The sequence below is a fragment of the Balaenoptera borealis genome, assembly GCF_965194805.1.
Source record: "Balaenoptera borealis genome assembly, chromosome: 14".
NCBI lineage: Eukaryota > Metazoa > Chordata > Mammalia > Artiodactyla > Balaenopteridae > Balaenoptera > Balaenoptera borealis.
The window spans coordinates 79,551,829-79,567,294 of record NC_138875.1 but is presented as its reverse complement, the minus strand read 5'-3'; the positions used below and the strand labels follow the sequence as shown (position 1 = coordinate 79,567,294).

Sequence of the window (15,466 nt, the reverse complement as noted above, 5' to 3'; positions counted from 1 at the left end):
ATTGCTAATTGATCCCAGCACTCTTCTTCTGAGTCAGGGCATAATCATTCTTCTCTGTCCAGCACTCCAGTCAGCCACTGCCAGCAGATCAGAATCAGTAGGCAAAATAAGCCCCAGTGGCCAACACTGCATGGGTTGCCTGGCTAGCCCAGCTTGGAGGAAGGAGAGGGAACACACGCATTCCTCCAGAATCTCTAAAGCCTTAAATAGATAAGGGAAAAGAAAGAGGAGGATGTGTTTATTGTTAGGGGGAAAACCTGATTTGTACTATGATGAAAAGAGAAGCACTGCATACTGATTTGCAGAGCTGAGGGTATGCGATTTAAGAGGAACAGGAAACAAATTCTGTAGCAGTGCTGTCGGTGGGTTGAGAGCTCCAGACTTTGACGCTTGTTCTGTGATCACTAGCTGAGCGATGCTGGGCAAGTTACTTCTCTCTGAGCCTCAGTACCCTCGCCCATAATATAGGAGTGATAACGGTATGTATTTTGAAGGGTTGCTGTGAAGAGGACGACACGAAATGATGGCATATGGTGAGGTTTATGGGCAAGAAATTAGGATGGCTGTAACCATAAAAAGGAGTGAAGTACTGATATATGCTATAATGTGGAGGAACCTTGGAAATGACGCTAAGTGAAAGAAGCCAGACACCAAAGGTTACATGGTGTATGATTCCATTTATACGAAATGTCCAGAAAAGGTAAATCCATAGCGTCTTCAGAAAGAAGACTAGTGGTGGCCAGGCGCTTGTGGAGGAATGAAGAGCGATTGCTTCATGGGTACAGGGTTTCTTTTTGGGGTGATGAACGTGTCTTGGAACTAGACAGAGGTGGTAGTGGCACAACACTGAGAATCTGCTAAATGCCACTGAATTGTTCACTATAAAATGGTTAGTGGTTAATGTTGTGTTGTGTGAATTTAATTTTTCAATTAAACAAAGAGATTAGGGTGTTATTCCAGGCTCCCCACTTGCCCTCGCTGCCAGGCCCAGCTAGTGAATGGGTCTTCCTCAGGCCAGCCCTCCAGCCTCCCCCAGGACACCTCACCTTGCAGAGGCTGTAGAGAACGATCAGGACCCCTCCGAGGAAGTAGCTGTTGGAGGCATCGTCACCCATGATGTATTTATACCACAGCTGGATGGGAACGAGTGAGCGGAACAGCTGGCTCAACTCCTCGATGACCAGATAGAACTTTCCCTGCAACCACACAGAAAGCATCAATTATTATTAGCAGTAAAGACCCAAAGGACCCAGCTGGGGGGCCCCCCAGCCCAGGGAGTAATGACATTCCAGGTCACAGGCAGCCCATTAATCAGCTCTGTAAAGCACTCAGGCCTGCTCCTAATGGGCCTGCAATGTGGCCGGGGAGACACGGCCCCTGCCTGCTGCCCTCGCCCGCTGCCCACCAGCCCAGAAGACCACCACTCTGAGGATCGCGTTTCAGGGAGGGAGAAGCTGGACACCTTCGGCCGAGGGTTGGAGTGTGGGTCACTCCCTGGTGCCTGCTGTGGCTTTGAGGGCTCAAAGCCAATCATGGGGGCACAGTCCCTGGCCCTGCACTCAGATCACTCTCACCTCTAGGGGGCTGACCCAGGCATCGAGGGTGACTGCCCTCAGTGGCGTGGGCAGGGCGGGCCACAGGATGCAGGAAGGACAGGCAGAGAAGAGGAGAGGGGGAATGACGTGTTCTCGTTCCCAGCTGCCCCTCCAAGGAGGCAGGATCATATCTGGTGAAAGAACATGGACTTGGGTTCTCAGACCTGGGGGACTCAGAACCTTATCTTGCTGCATGTCGTGAGCCTCACTGTGCTCATCTACAGAATGGGAATCACAACTGCTACCTTCTAGGGTGGCTCTGAAGATTAAAGGAAATAAACAGGAAAAGCATCTAGCGTTCTCTTTCTCTTCCTCTTTTGGCTTTTATTCAAGTCCCTCAAGCTTTCTGGAGCCTGTGCTATAAAATGGACAAGAAAATAACCCACCCTGTCGTGTCTAATAAAGTTAAACAGACACCTGCTTAGGACCCAGTAATTCCACTCCCAGGTGTGCACCTGAGAGAAATGAAAACATATATCCATCTGTAGGCAAATGTTCATAGCAGCTTTATTCATAATATCTTCAAACTGGAAACAGCCCAAATGTCCGTCAATAGAAGAATGGATAAACAAATTGTGGTATATTTATACAATAGGACATTACTCAGCAATAAAAAAGGAACAAATGTTTGCAATACAAAGCAACATGAATGAATCTCAAACATTCTCTCCTATCAAAGGAGACAGATACAAAAGAGTACATAGTGTGTAATTCTGATTTATATGAAGTCCTAGAATAGGTAACATAAAACTGCACTGAAGACTTCCCTGGTGGCGCAGTGGTTAAGAATCTGCCTGCCCATGCAGGGGACACGGGTTCGATCCCTGGTCTGGGAAGATCCCACATGCCGCGGAGCAACTAAGCCGTGCACCACAACTACTGAGCCTGCGCTCTAGAGCCCATGAGCCACAACTACTGGGCCTGCATGCCACAACTACTGAAGCCTGCGCGCCTAGAGCCCGTGCTCCGCAACAAGAGAAGCCACAGCAATGAGAAACCTGTGCACCGCAACGAAGAGTAGCCCCCGCTCGCCGCAACTACAGAAAGCCCACGTGCAGCAATGAAGACCCAACGAAGCCAAAAATAAAAAATAAAGTTAAAAAAAATAAACTGCACTGATGGAAATAAGATCAGTGGTTGCCTGGGGTGAGCTGGGGGAGGAATGACTGCAAGGGGGCGTCAAGGAATTTTGAGGAATGAAAGAAATTGTAGATTGTATATGTAAATTTTATATTTTATATAGTGATGGGGGTGGTGGTTACACGTGGGTATACATTTGCCAAAACTCACTGAAACGTGTGCTTCAAATCTATGCATTTTCTTGTACAGATATACAATGTTACACACCTCAATAAAGTTGATTGAAACAAATAAACAAACATAGAAACAAATAATCCCGCTCCAAGCATACATAGCCTTAAAGATGTGAATAATCTTGGCTCCAGCAATTCTACTTCTAGGAATTTATCCTAATAATCAGGGATATGTGCTAATAGATGTGCCAGTAGGAATGGCCACTGCAGCATTCTTTGAAACAGTACAAACAAAAAACAGGTAACAAACTAAATGTGCAAAAAGAGGGTCTGGTTATGGTAGGGATCGATAATGCAAAGCCATACAGCCAATCAAATACCATCCTGAAAAGGAGTGACTTTGCAGTGAAGAAATCCACTACATACCGCCTTAACCAAGTGATCAAGGTTAACGTCCCCAGTAATAAGTCATATTGAAGCCTAAACCCCTGATAAGATGCCCTGAGAAAAATACAGTATCATCCTGTGTATTCTGGCCAAAAACTTACAAGCTCAATTGAATCATAAGAAAACGAGACAAAGCCAAACTGAGGAACATTCTACAAAATAACTGTCCAGCATTCTTCAAAAGTGTGAAGGTCATGAAAGACAAAGAAAAGACCAAGGAATTGTTAGATCAGAGAGGACTAAGGAGACATGACAAATAAATGCAACGTGGGATCTTAGATTCGATCCTAGACCAGGAAAAAGACGTTTGTACAACAACTGGCAAAATGTGATAAGGTCTGTAGTTTAGTTAATAATAATGGTACCAATGTGAATTTCCTGGCTTTGCTAATTGTACTATGGTTATATTAGATGTTAATATTAGGGGAAGCTGGGTGACGGATATATGGGAATTCTCTGTATTATTTTTGCAACTTTTCTCTAAGTCTAAAATTATTTCAAAAGAAAAAGTTAGAAAAGAAATCATCCTGGCGAAGGATATCTATTGATTTAGGGAAATGCTCATAATATAGTTCCAAGTGGAAAAGATACAGAATGCAGAAACTACTCATTTTCATTGTGGTTTTCTGCCTTTTCCTTTTTTTTGTACTGAGCATAGTGCTTAAACTAGAGGGAGAAAAAAGTTATAAAAATGCATTGTGGGGCTTCCCTGGTGGCGCAGTGGTTGGGAGTCTGCCTGCCAATGCAGGAGACGCGGGTTCGAGCCCTGGCCCGGGAAGGTCCCACATGCTGTGGAGCAACTGGGCCCGTGCACCACAACTACTAAGCCTGCGCTCAAGAGCCCGCAAGCCACAACTACTGAGCCCGCGTGCCACAGCTACTGAGGCCTGCGTGCCTGGAGCCCGTGCTCCGCAGCAGGAGAGGCCGCCGCAATGAGGAGCCCACGCACCGCAGTGAAGAGTGGCCCCTGCTTGCCGCAACTGGAGAGAGCCCACACGCAGCAACGGAGACCCAACACAGCCAAAAAAAAAAACCAAATAAATAAATTTATAAAAAATAAAAAATGTGTTGTGTATCCATCAAACGGATGATGTACAGAATGTGGACAGAGACTTTATATCTACCCCATTATATTCTGTCTTGATGGGCTGAGCACAGGTCGCTTGGAAGAGGACTCCTTGAAGCAGATGTACCCACATCTGCTAAGGACCAAGGAAAGGCATCCAGTCATCCGCTCACTCCAATGTCTGACCTTGCAGAATCGGAACCTCACCCCAGACCTGCTGAATCAGAATCTGCAATTTAACAAGGTTCCCAGGTGATATGTGTGCACGTTCAAGTTTGAGAAGCACTATTTCAATGGATAAGTGGAACAAGGGCAGTGAAGTAATATTGGCAGGATGAGGAAAGAAAGGTATTCCAGAAGCCCAGAGGTGATGGAAAGGATGGTCAATCTTTGGCCATCTTGCTGGGCAGCCTCCTGCTTTGTCCTCCTGGCCTCATGATGGTTGAGGACATGACCACCTCATGAAAGGTCCTATGTCCCTGTGTCTCTGGGAACCCCTGCATGCTGGCATCTGGTTGACTCTGGAGACAGACCCTGCTGTCCCCTCTCAGGCTAATCTTGCACAACCAGCCTGGCTTGGTGGTTAAGAGTGTAGCTCGGGAACCAGACAGCCTGGGGTCAGATCCTGTTGCCAACCACCTTGCTATTACTGATCCTTGGTCACTGTCTTTGGATCCCCCAGTTCTCAGGCTCCACTAGCTGCGGGCTGGTCCCCTGGTCCAGACCCCAAGCTTCCCACTCACCTAACACGTGGGTCTGGAACAGAGGTCAGCAATCTTTTTCTGCAAAGGACCAGATAGTGAATACTTTGGCTCTGAGGTCATACAGTCTCTGTCACCACTATTCCCCTCAGCTATCGACAACAGGTAAACAAATAGGCATGGCTGTGTTCCAGTAAAACTTTACTTACAAACACAGATGTTGCGAGGCATATTTGATCTGCAGCTTGTGGTTTAACAACCCCTGGTCTATAACATCAGAACCTAGATAAGTCAAGTCATGATGGGGACTCCAACACATCCCCAGAATTTCAGAGAAGGCTCAGGGACCAGCTTCTTGGCCCTTCTTTTAGGTGCTCTGCTATGTAGACCAAGCTCTTCCTCTGTAGATGGACCAGTAGTCCCCTACTCTTTGCCGAGCTAACACCTGTTCATCTTCTGGGTCTCAGCTAACTGTCACCTCCTATAAGAAGCCTTCCCCAACTCCTTAATTAAATTAAGTGCTCCTGTTACACCCTTTAAATCACTTTAGAGCACTTCTCACAATATTAAAAAAAATTACTTCAGTATCTCTCTCTCTCCCACTGGACCGTAAGCCCCATAAGCATGAAGATAATTTGGCTCCTGGTCATATTCCTAGCACGCAGCACATAGCAGGTGCTTATTTAAGAGCTAGAGACCTCTGAAGTGTAAGATTTTCCACCCTTATTACTCAGGTCAACATCTAGAGTTTGCTGATGGAGAAGGAGAGTTGGAACATGGAAGAGAGTACTTCTCTTCATAGGCAAGCCCTGATGTCACAGAAAATAAAATAAAGGGAGAGAGTGCTAAAGGTAGCAGTTAGCTGCTGGGGGGGCCGGCCACTTGGAGAGGAGATAAAACCACCGGGGAAAACTGGGCACATCCCAGTGAAACCATCTCTCTCTAATTAAGCAGTTTTATAATTCCAGGTTGCTTAAGCATGTTATTTCTGACGACCACCAGATGGACCGTGTGGTTTCTCCGGGGTGTCAGACAACAAGGAAAGTGATCAGATTATGACCCGTCTGCCCTCCCTGCCACCCGTAAAGGGGGAACAGTAGCAATTGCTGCAGAACTTAGGCACAGAGAACTCGCTGCTGGGATTCTGATAAAGGGGGCAGGAGCAGTCAAGGAAGGGAAGGCAGGTTCTGTTCTGACTTTTACTGTGAGGATGGGGGAGGGACCAAAAGTGAAGTGGGAAGCGAGGAAATGACAGAGGGCTGACTGGAAGGGAGTGGGAAATGATGGCGAGCAGGATGCTGAGAAGCCGGAGAAAGGAACAGGTTAGGAGACTTTCGGAGAACGCACCTACCTGGGAAAGGGGATGTGAAGGATCGTGGGGATGAAGAGGAAGGGGAGGGAGACATAATCAGAGTTGTTAGCAGTGCAAATGTACAAAGATATAAAGAATGGATTAACAGGGAAAAAAGGTTTTTTATGCATCAAAATTAATAATGAATACTTATACGGCTTTACCTGTTTATAAATCTCTTTCATACACATTTTCTCACCTACGGAAGTAGGACAGCACAGCAGTTAAGGGCATGGGAATTGGGCCTCCAAAATCAAATCCGCTACCTACTAAATTAGGTTGATTTTGGACAATAATTTAACTTCTCTGAGTCTCAGTTTCCTCATCTGTAAATGGGGTTGAAAACACAGACACACACACACACACACACACACACACACACACAGTGGTGTGCTGGCAAATCAGTTCTCCGGAAAACAACCAAAAAACAAAAAGGCCCTGATATGTGTGCTTCCAATTTCTGTGGTGTAAGTACTCCCACAGGGCCAATTTCAAGCTTCCTAGGGTTTAACGACTGCTTGCAAATTTCCTGAAAAGGTAACCATTGGCTTTCACAAGCCCACGCAAACTTGCTCCAACAGGCCAAGGTGATTGTGAGGATTGAATGAGCAAATGCACCTAAAACATAGGTACCCAGGAAGGGCCCAGTGCATAAGAGCTAGTAAAGAACCTCATGATGATCTGGGGATGTGGGCATTATTACTGTCACTCACGTTCTTTTAGAGATAGGACACCTCAGGTTCAAAAGAACTAAGGAATGAACGAGAATGAGGCAGAGGTGCTATCTGGGACTCCCAGGCCCAGGCTGCATGAGACCTGGCAGCTGTCACTGCCTCCCCCTTGCTTGCCCTTCCTCCCCTTCCTTCCTCCTTTCTCGGGTTGTGAGAAACCCAAGGGACAAGGGGAGACCACGTGCAGAGGCCAGGTGCAGAGGGAGAGGTTCTGAGCGACACTACACAGGGGAGAAGCAAGGAACCCAGCCAACAGGGAGAACCGAGGGCCCAGATATAGGACCTGAGCAAGTCATCCCACCCATGTCAGCTGAGGCATTAGACCTGTGAGTAAAAAAGCCATTGTGGATGGTCCAGTCTCAGCGGACATCACATGGAGACCAGCTGTCCCCAGTGTACCCTGGCTGAACTCCTGACCCACAGAATCATGGGAAATAATAAAATGGTGGTTGTTTTAAGCCAAAAGAAAGAAAAAAAGAGAAAAATGAACTAAAGTACTCATCTAAGGAGGTGATGGTGATGTTTGCCAGTGCTTCTTAAGGCTGGCTTGTTGGGTTAGCACTCCAAGGCCCTGTGCCAAAAAGCCAGCCACACTGCCACGAGGAGAGTGATACCTGTGCTTCTTTCTAGAATGTTCTTTGAAGAACACAAATCTGATCATTGCGGACCCCTGCTTATAACCGTAGGCCAGGGGGCCTTTGGGAGGTAATCAGGTTATGAGGGTGGAGCCCTCATGAATGGGATTAGTGCCCTTATAAGAAGAGACATGAGAGCATCCTCCCTCCTTCCATGTCTGTCTGTCTGTCTGTCTCTCTCTCTCCCAAACCCCTGCAATCATTCTTGACTCTTTCTCTCAGAACCAACATCCAATTCATCTACAAATTCTGCTGGAAACAGCTCCCTAACAACTTCTGTCGTTGTCCCCCTATGATTTATTCCTCACACGGTATCCAAAATGAGCTTCTCAAAATACAAGGCAGAACAAATCATCCCAGGGCTCAAAACTGCCAATGTCTTCTATCTCCCTCAGAGTGACATCTGAAACTCTCACCCTATCTTCCAGATCCTATAAGATCTGCCCCCTGCCCACATGTCTGATGTGCCTGATTCTCAAAAACAAAAAACAAAAAACAAAAAGCAAGCACAGTTCTACCTCAGGGTCTTTGCACTTGCTCTTCCCACTTCCTGGAGCACTCTTCCTCCTGATGTCTGCCAGCTGGCTCCCTCACTTCCCTTGGGTCTTGGCACACATGTCATCTCATCAGGAAGGATCACTGAACAATGTACATAAAATAGCACCCCTGCACTTCCTACTTCCCCCCATCCTCCCCATCCTCTGTATTCAGCTTTCATTTTTCTTTTTTGCACTCACCCCCAACATGGACTATATTTCTTTGTTATGCTCCTGAAATACAGGGGCTCTGTGTCTTTTTGGCATTACCATTTCTGTTTGCAGAATCTAGAGGAGCATCAAACAGGGTGCTCAGTCGAATGAATAAGTGGGCCTCAGTGTCTTCATCTATAGACTGCAGGTAATAATAGTACGTCCCTCAAAGAGTTTTGATGTTAATAACAGCAAATACATACACTGAAGGCTTATTACTTGCCAAGTGCTGTTCTAAGCACTTTGTATTAATTTAACTCTCACAACAACCTATGAGATAGGAGCTATCATCATCCCCATTTTACAGAAGAGTAAACTGAGGCACAGGGAGGTTAAGTCACTTGCTCAAAGTCACACAGCTGGTAGGTGGCAGAGATAGAATTTGAATCCAGGCAGGCTGGTTCCAGAGGCCACGTTATAAATCCTCTCTCATTAGAGAAATAACGTGTAAAGATCTTAAAACAAGGTGTGACAATGTTCATTGCAGCACTATTTACAACAGCCAGGACATGGAAGCAACCTAAGTGTCTGTCGACAGATGAATGGATAAAGGAGATGTGGCACATATATACAATGGAATATTACTCAGCCATAAAAAGAAACGAAATTGAGTTATTTGTAGTGAGGTGGATGGATCTAGAGTCTGCCATACAGAGTGAAGTAAGTCAGAAAGAGAAAAACAAATACCGTATGCTAACACATATATATGGAATCTAAAAAAGCACAACAAAACAAAAAAATGGTTCTGAAGAACCTAGGGGCAGGACAGGAATAAAGATGCAGATGTAGAGAATGGACTTGAGGACATGGGGAGGGGGAAGGGTAAGCTGGGATGAAGTGAGAGAGTGGCATGCACATATATACACTACCAAATGTAAAACAGATAGCTAGTGGGAAGCAGCCGCATAGCACAGGGAGACCAGCTCAGTGCTCTGTGACCACCTACAGGGGTGGGATAGGGAAGGTGGGAGGGAGACGCAATAGGGAGGGGATATGTGGATATATGTATACATATAGCTGATTCACTTTGTTATACAGCAGAAACTAACACAACAATGTAAAGCAATTATACTCCAATAAAGATATTAAAAAAATAAATAAATAAAAAATAAATAAAAGGAGAAAAAAAAGAAAAAAACCAAGGTGTGACATACCATAATATTAAATGTTGGCTATTATTATTATCACTACTACTTGCTGCCTGTTAAAGGAAGCTCATTTTGGACTAAGGGCTAAGGAGAGATAAGTCATAGCCATCCTGGGTGCTGACTGTCCCATAAGCCAAGTCTCTTGGGTGGGTCTGACGTGTGGATGGCTGGTGATGTTTGCCAGTGCTTCTTAAGGCTGGCTTGTTGGGTTAGCACTCCAAGACCCTGTGCCAAAAAGCCAGCCACACTGCCACGAGGAGAGCGATGCCTGTGCTTCTTTCTAGAATGTTCTTTGAAGAACACAAATCTGATCATTGCGGACCCCTGCTTATAACCCTCCCTGGCTTGCCACTACCCCCAGGACAAAGGCTAAACTACTTACCAAGCCCTCTGGACCTGGCCGTTTACAGTGGAGCCATAGGGCACTGTGGAGGCTCCATGCATGTGCCACATTCCGGGGAAAACTTGTAACCTTGATCGTGACTACTACACAGGGATACTGTAAGCATCCAACTAAATCAGCATTTCTCAAAGTGTGGTCCAGGACCCTGAGGGTCCCCAAAACCCTTCCAGAAGGTCTGTGAAGTCAAAACTATTTTCACCATAATTCTCAGACATTAACTGACATTTTTATTCTCTAACAAGTATACAGTTGAGTTTTTCCTGAGGCTATATGACATGATTTGCAACAAATGAGAATGCAAGTATCTTCTATCAAGCCAGCTATTAATTTATAAAAATGTAAAAACAAGTCCCTTTTCTCATTAATTAAAAAAATAGTTATGTCTCTTTAAAATATGTTATTTATTTTAACACATAAGGGGTTGATTATTATTTTAAGTTAATTAGTAAGTACTGTAAAAAGTTCTTGGTTTTAATTTCAATTGTGGTGAATTGATTTGAATTTCTATTATGGTTACATGGGTCATAGCAATAACCCATGTAAGCAAGCTCTTTAGGGTCTTCAATACTTTCTAAAAGTGTAAAGAGGCCCTAAGTCTAAAATGTTTGAGAATCCCTGAGTAGCATGTGGAATAGAGTAAGTATTCAATAACTTTGACTATTATTATTTTTAAGAAAGCATTTTTTTATTTTTAAAAATTTATTTTTATTTTTAAAAATTTTTATTTTGTGTTGAAGCATAGTTGATTAACAATGTTGTGTTAGTTTCAGGTGTATAGTTTCAGGTGTACAGTAAAGTGATTCAGTTATACATATATATGTTATCTATTTTTTTTCAAATTCTTTTCCCATTTAGGTTATTACAGAATATTGAGCAGTGTTCCTGTGCTACTCAGTAGGTCCTTGTTGGTTATCTATTTTATATTATTATTATTATCTATTTCTTTGATAGGCTGTGAGCTTCATGAATGCAGAGAACCATATCCTGTTCACCATCTTTCCCCTATGCTTAGTCAGGGTGTGTCCCTAGTTGCTGTCACCTTACATTCTTTCTCTCCTTCTTCCTTAGCACTAGAGTCCTCAATATTTTAGCTGGATGATATCTTAAACAAAGACTACATCTCCCAGCTTCTCTTGCAACCAGGTGCCATTTTAGTGGCACTTCAGTGGCACTAAGCTATAGTAGAAGTGTCATGTGACAACTTCAGAGAAACTTTCACCTTATTCTTCCCCCCCGTCCTCCTTCCTGCTATCTGGAACTTAGATGTGATGGCTAGTGCTCTAGCTGCCATATTGGACCATGAGGAGGAGTCCCACACCCTAGGATTGGTGAAGTAGTAACCTGGAAGGTGTCACACTACCAGGTTTGGACTGCTTACCTTTGGACTTTACATGGGAAGAAATAAACCCTTCTTAAGTTTAAGCTATTATTATTATTTTTGCTGTTATTGGCTTATCCCAATTCTAACTAATACAAAGGATTTGGCACTGAGTAGGTGATCAAAAAATGTTTTTTGAGTGAATGAATGAACAAATGAACAGGAGGGCTAAATGACCTTGTAGTTCAAATAGCTAGGTTTTCCACAGGTGTGGCTCATAGAGAACCCTGATGCCAAAGGTGCTAGGAAGCAAGGGTCAGTGTATAAGGAAGGATTTATAAAAAAGATGAGGCTAGGAGAGAGGAAAAGGGGCTGTCCAGTGACTGCTGGGTTCAGCACAGAGCACCATGAGAAAGGCATGCAGTGTAGAAGAAAGGACGATGATTTGGCTCTTACTATGTGCTAAGCACCTACTCTCTGCACAACACTGTGAGGTAGGTGCTATTAATGCTCCCATTTTACAGATAAGGAAAGTGAGAAGGAGAGGATAGCCCCAGGGGACACAGCTAATAGAAAGTTCTGGACACCTCTACCTGGTAGGAAAGATGGCCACTAGTAGCCCCAAGCCAACACTCTCACAGCTTAACTCCAACAGAGAGAGAGGGGCCTAGTTTCTCCCAGGGGGCCCATTTGCCAACCCGGACAGCGAGCCTTGGATGGATTGGTCAGATGGGGCAGGGGGTGGGTGGGGCGCCGTGACTGACAGCTGCATCAGGACCACAGGGAGAGGGAGAGGCGGTTCCCCACAGAGAAGGGTGTCGGGAAAAGGAGGCCGGAGAGCTTCTCTGAGTTAAGGCTAGCACTGGGCCAAAGGGACTCCTCATTGCAGAGCCCTCCTCTAAAGTGGGGAAAATAAGCAGGAACTGCGTCCAGCCTCCCGGGTGCTTTCCCTCATTTGCTTTTCTTGCCCTGGACGGCTGGTTAGCTCCCAGCCGCCACAGGGGACAGGGCCATGCTTCCGAAATGGGCGGGCTGGGCCCGCGCAAAGAGCTGAAAACAAATACTTGTTTTCTTGGGAAGGCGGCCTGCAGGTCTGTTATGATTGCAGGCTGCACGGGGGACCGCGGCTGAAAGAGCCCTTCAGAACAGAACAGCCGCAACATCGACCCGCTGAGGAGCAGGCGGGCCCATCTAGGACTTCTCAGACTTGAGAAGGCTTGGCGGGTGGGGAAGAGCTTAGTAACTGACTTCAAAACAACCTGGCCAGGAGTGCTGGGGGCAAGAGGTGTTGAGGGCACTGGGATTAGAAGAAAGGCTAGAGAGAAATGCAGGGGGTGGGGGAGGTGAGGGATACAGGAGAGGAACTAGGAGATGTGGGCAAACGAAGAGAGGGGAGAAATGACAGAGCTAGAGGACAGAAGAAAAAGGGCACCCAGGAGTGAGAGACCAGGCAAAGAGGGGGCCAAGGAGGAGAAAGTAATCTCATTATTAAGCACCTACCATGGGCCAGGAATTGTGCATCAAATGCTCCCCTGGTGGGTTAGTTATGACCCAGTCCCATTTCTCAGATGAGAAAGCTCAACATAGGCACGGGAGGCAGGAATAAATCGTGGGAGACTGAGCTAATGAGATAAGTACAAGGGGAAAGAGACAAGAAACTAGCAGCAAAAGAGAAGAACTAGGGCCAGTTAACGGGTGAGAAAACAGAGGCTCTAAGAGGTTGTCCAAGTGCTAGACAGGGGTAGAGCCAGGTTTAAATCCAGTCTGACTTCCTATCTTGTGCCATTTCGTGCTTTGAGTGCTATGAGGAGCGAAGAAAGGGAGACTCTAGCAGGAGTTAAAGTGAGATGTGGGGAGAGAGAAAGAAAAGATACAAGGTGTGTGGGAGGGTGGAGAACTGAAGAGGGAGGATAAGATTCAGGATAATGGGCACCTTGGCAGGGGTACTGACCAGAGGGTAAACGAAGGAGCCTTTCGGGTGCTGGAAATGTTTTATATCTGTGCTGCCCAATACAGTACAGATAGTATTGTAATAGTCACATGTCTATTGAGCGCTTTAAATGTGGTTAAATCTGCACTGAGATGTACTGAAAGTATGAAATACACAGGAAATTTCAAAGTCTTAGAAAAACAACAAAAAGGTAAAGTAGCTCATTAAAATTTTTTATATTGATTACATGTTTAAATGATAATAGTTTGGACATTCTGGGATAAATAAAATATATTATTAGAATTAATGTTACTTGTTCCTTTTTGCTTGCTTAATGTGACTACTTGAAAATTGTAAATTGCTTATGTGGCTCGTATTATATTTCTGTTGGAGAGCGCTGGTGATATCTTGACACATATGGATATACATGTACATATTTTACATATGGATACATACATATGTAAAAACTCATCGAGCTTGTATACTTATAATTAGATCACTTTACAATATGCAATTTATGCCTCAGTAAGTAAAAAAGTAAAGAGAAGAGTGAGCCAGGTTGGGTACAGGCTGAGAGCGCGGCAGGTGGGGGGCGGGGCCAGAGGCAGGCGGCCGCACGTTACCCGGCAACGGGCGCTGCAGGTGACGTCACCGGCGGCGGCCGTCAGTCCCCCTCCGGGTGGCGCGGGCAGGCCGGGCCTCCTGCCTCCTCCTCCCCCAGGCCCGGATGAGATCACCGCAACGGGCGGCCGGCTGTCCCCGCGCTACCAACAAATCGACTCCTCGGCGAGCGCCAGCATCTCATGATCTCATGGTCCCGCGGGACGGCGCCGGCCGATGAGGTCACAGCCCCGCGACCCGGGCCGCCGGGGTCTGCGCACCGGCTCCGGGCCGGGACCTCTGGGCGCCTAGCATCAGTACCAAGCAAGACCCCAGCCCCCGGCTCTTCAGCCTTCAGGGACAAAGGAGGTGGCTGTTTGCGAAGGGCAAAGCTGCCCTCTCCACTCTTTTGCTGCATCTTTCCCCGCCCACTTTATTTGAATATTTCACCCCTCAGGCCACGTGTCTATCAGGGAGTGACCGCACCAGCTCTCCAGGACTTGAGGTCAGGCGCAGTGCGAGGCGACTTGCACGCATGATTTCACAGCCGCCCAGTGAAAGAAGTTCTATTCTTAGCTGTCTGACAGTCTAAGAAACTGAGGCTCAGAGGGGTAAAGGCCCTGCCCCAGGTTACCCAGCTAGGAAAGGGTGGCTCTCCCTTTCTTCTCCCTCGCTGCACCCCAAACCTCCGCTCCTTTGCCCCAGTTCCTCCTTGCTCTGGTGGGAACAGTGATCACGGCCACGCTTGCTGGGTGCCCACGATGTGCTGGGCACTTTATATTAAAAGTCACTGTTCCACATGCCAAACCCACAGGAGAGGTCCCTTATGGACTAGTTTGTGAGGAGAACCAGAACGCTCAGTCAGAGGGGTGAAGTGGCTTGTGGCAGAGCCAGGGTTTGAGTCCACAGCACAGTCTTTGTATTACTCTACACCCCCTTCCCCAGCAAAAGATGAAGCTTTCCTGTTGACAGTGGACAATATACCCTCTCACCTCTCTCCCTCCCCACCGGGGTCAGCCATCAAAGGAAGTCAAAGAGGGGCCCGTGAGACCCTCTTAGAGGGCGTCCCAACTCCCTCGTCAGCAGCAGGCTTTCCATCACCTACTGCTCACTAACACAGCTCTGCATTCAATCTCCAGCAATATTCACTGCCCAGGCCAACAGGGAGGGAGGGGGATGACGTTTACTGAGTGGCTGCGCCAGGCACTGAGTCACGGCCATTACCAAGAGCAGAGCTGCGAGAGGGTCATTTCCAGCTTCATTCTGCAGATGAGAAAACTGAATTTATTTGTTTTTTGAATGAAGATTTATTTTACCATTATTTTTTGGCCGTGCCGCACTGCTTGCAGGATCTTAGTTCCCCAGCCGGGGATCGAACCTGTGGCCCCTGCAGTGCAAGCGCAAACTCCTAACCACTGGACCGCCAGGGAATTCCCCTGAATTTATTTTAACTAAAGTCAGATGGCAAGGAAGTACGAGTTTCAGCTCCAATATCATTTCCACAGAGACAGGCCTTCCCATCTTCCTAAATGAGTCCTC

The 15,466-nt window shown here is 46.4% G+C and overlaps 1 protein-coding gene across 3 annotated transcripts in view; it reads right to left on the bottom strand.

The window, feature by feature from the left end:
* RNFT2 (ring finger protein, transmembrane 2) overlaps positions 1–15,466 on the bottom strand; it is a 62,684-nt gene that overhangs the window by 9,911 nt on the left and 37,307 nt on the right. For all 3 annotated transcript variants that reach the window (XM_082355735.1, XM_082355733.1, XM_082355734.1), the window contains one exon: positions 1,047–1,196. In XM_082355735.1, the coding sequence (XP_082211861.1) occupies positions 1,047–1,196 (150 nt within the window). The remainder of the gene's footprint in view (positions 1–1,046; positions 1,197–15,466) is intronic.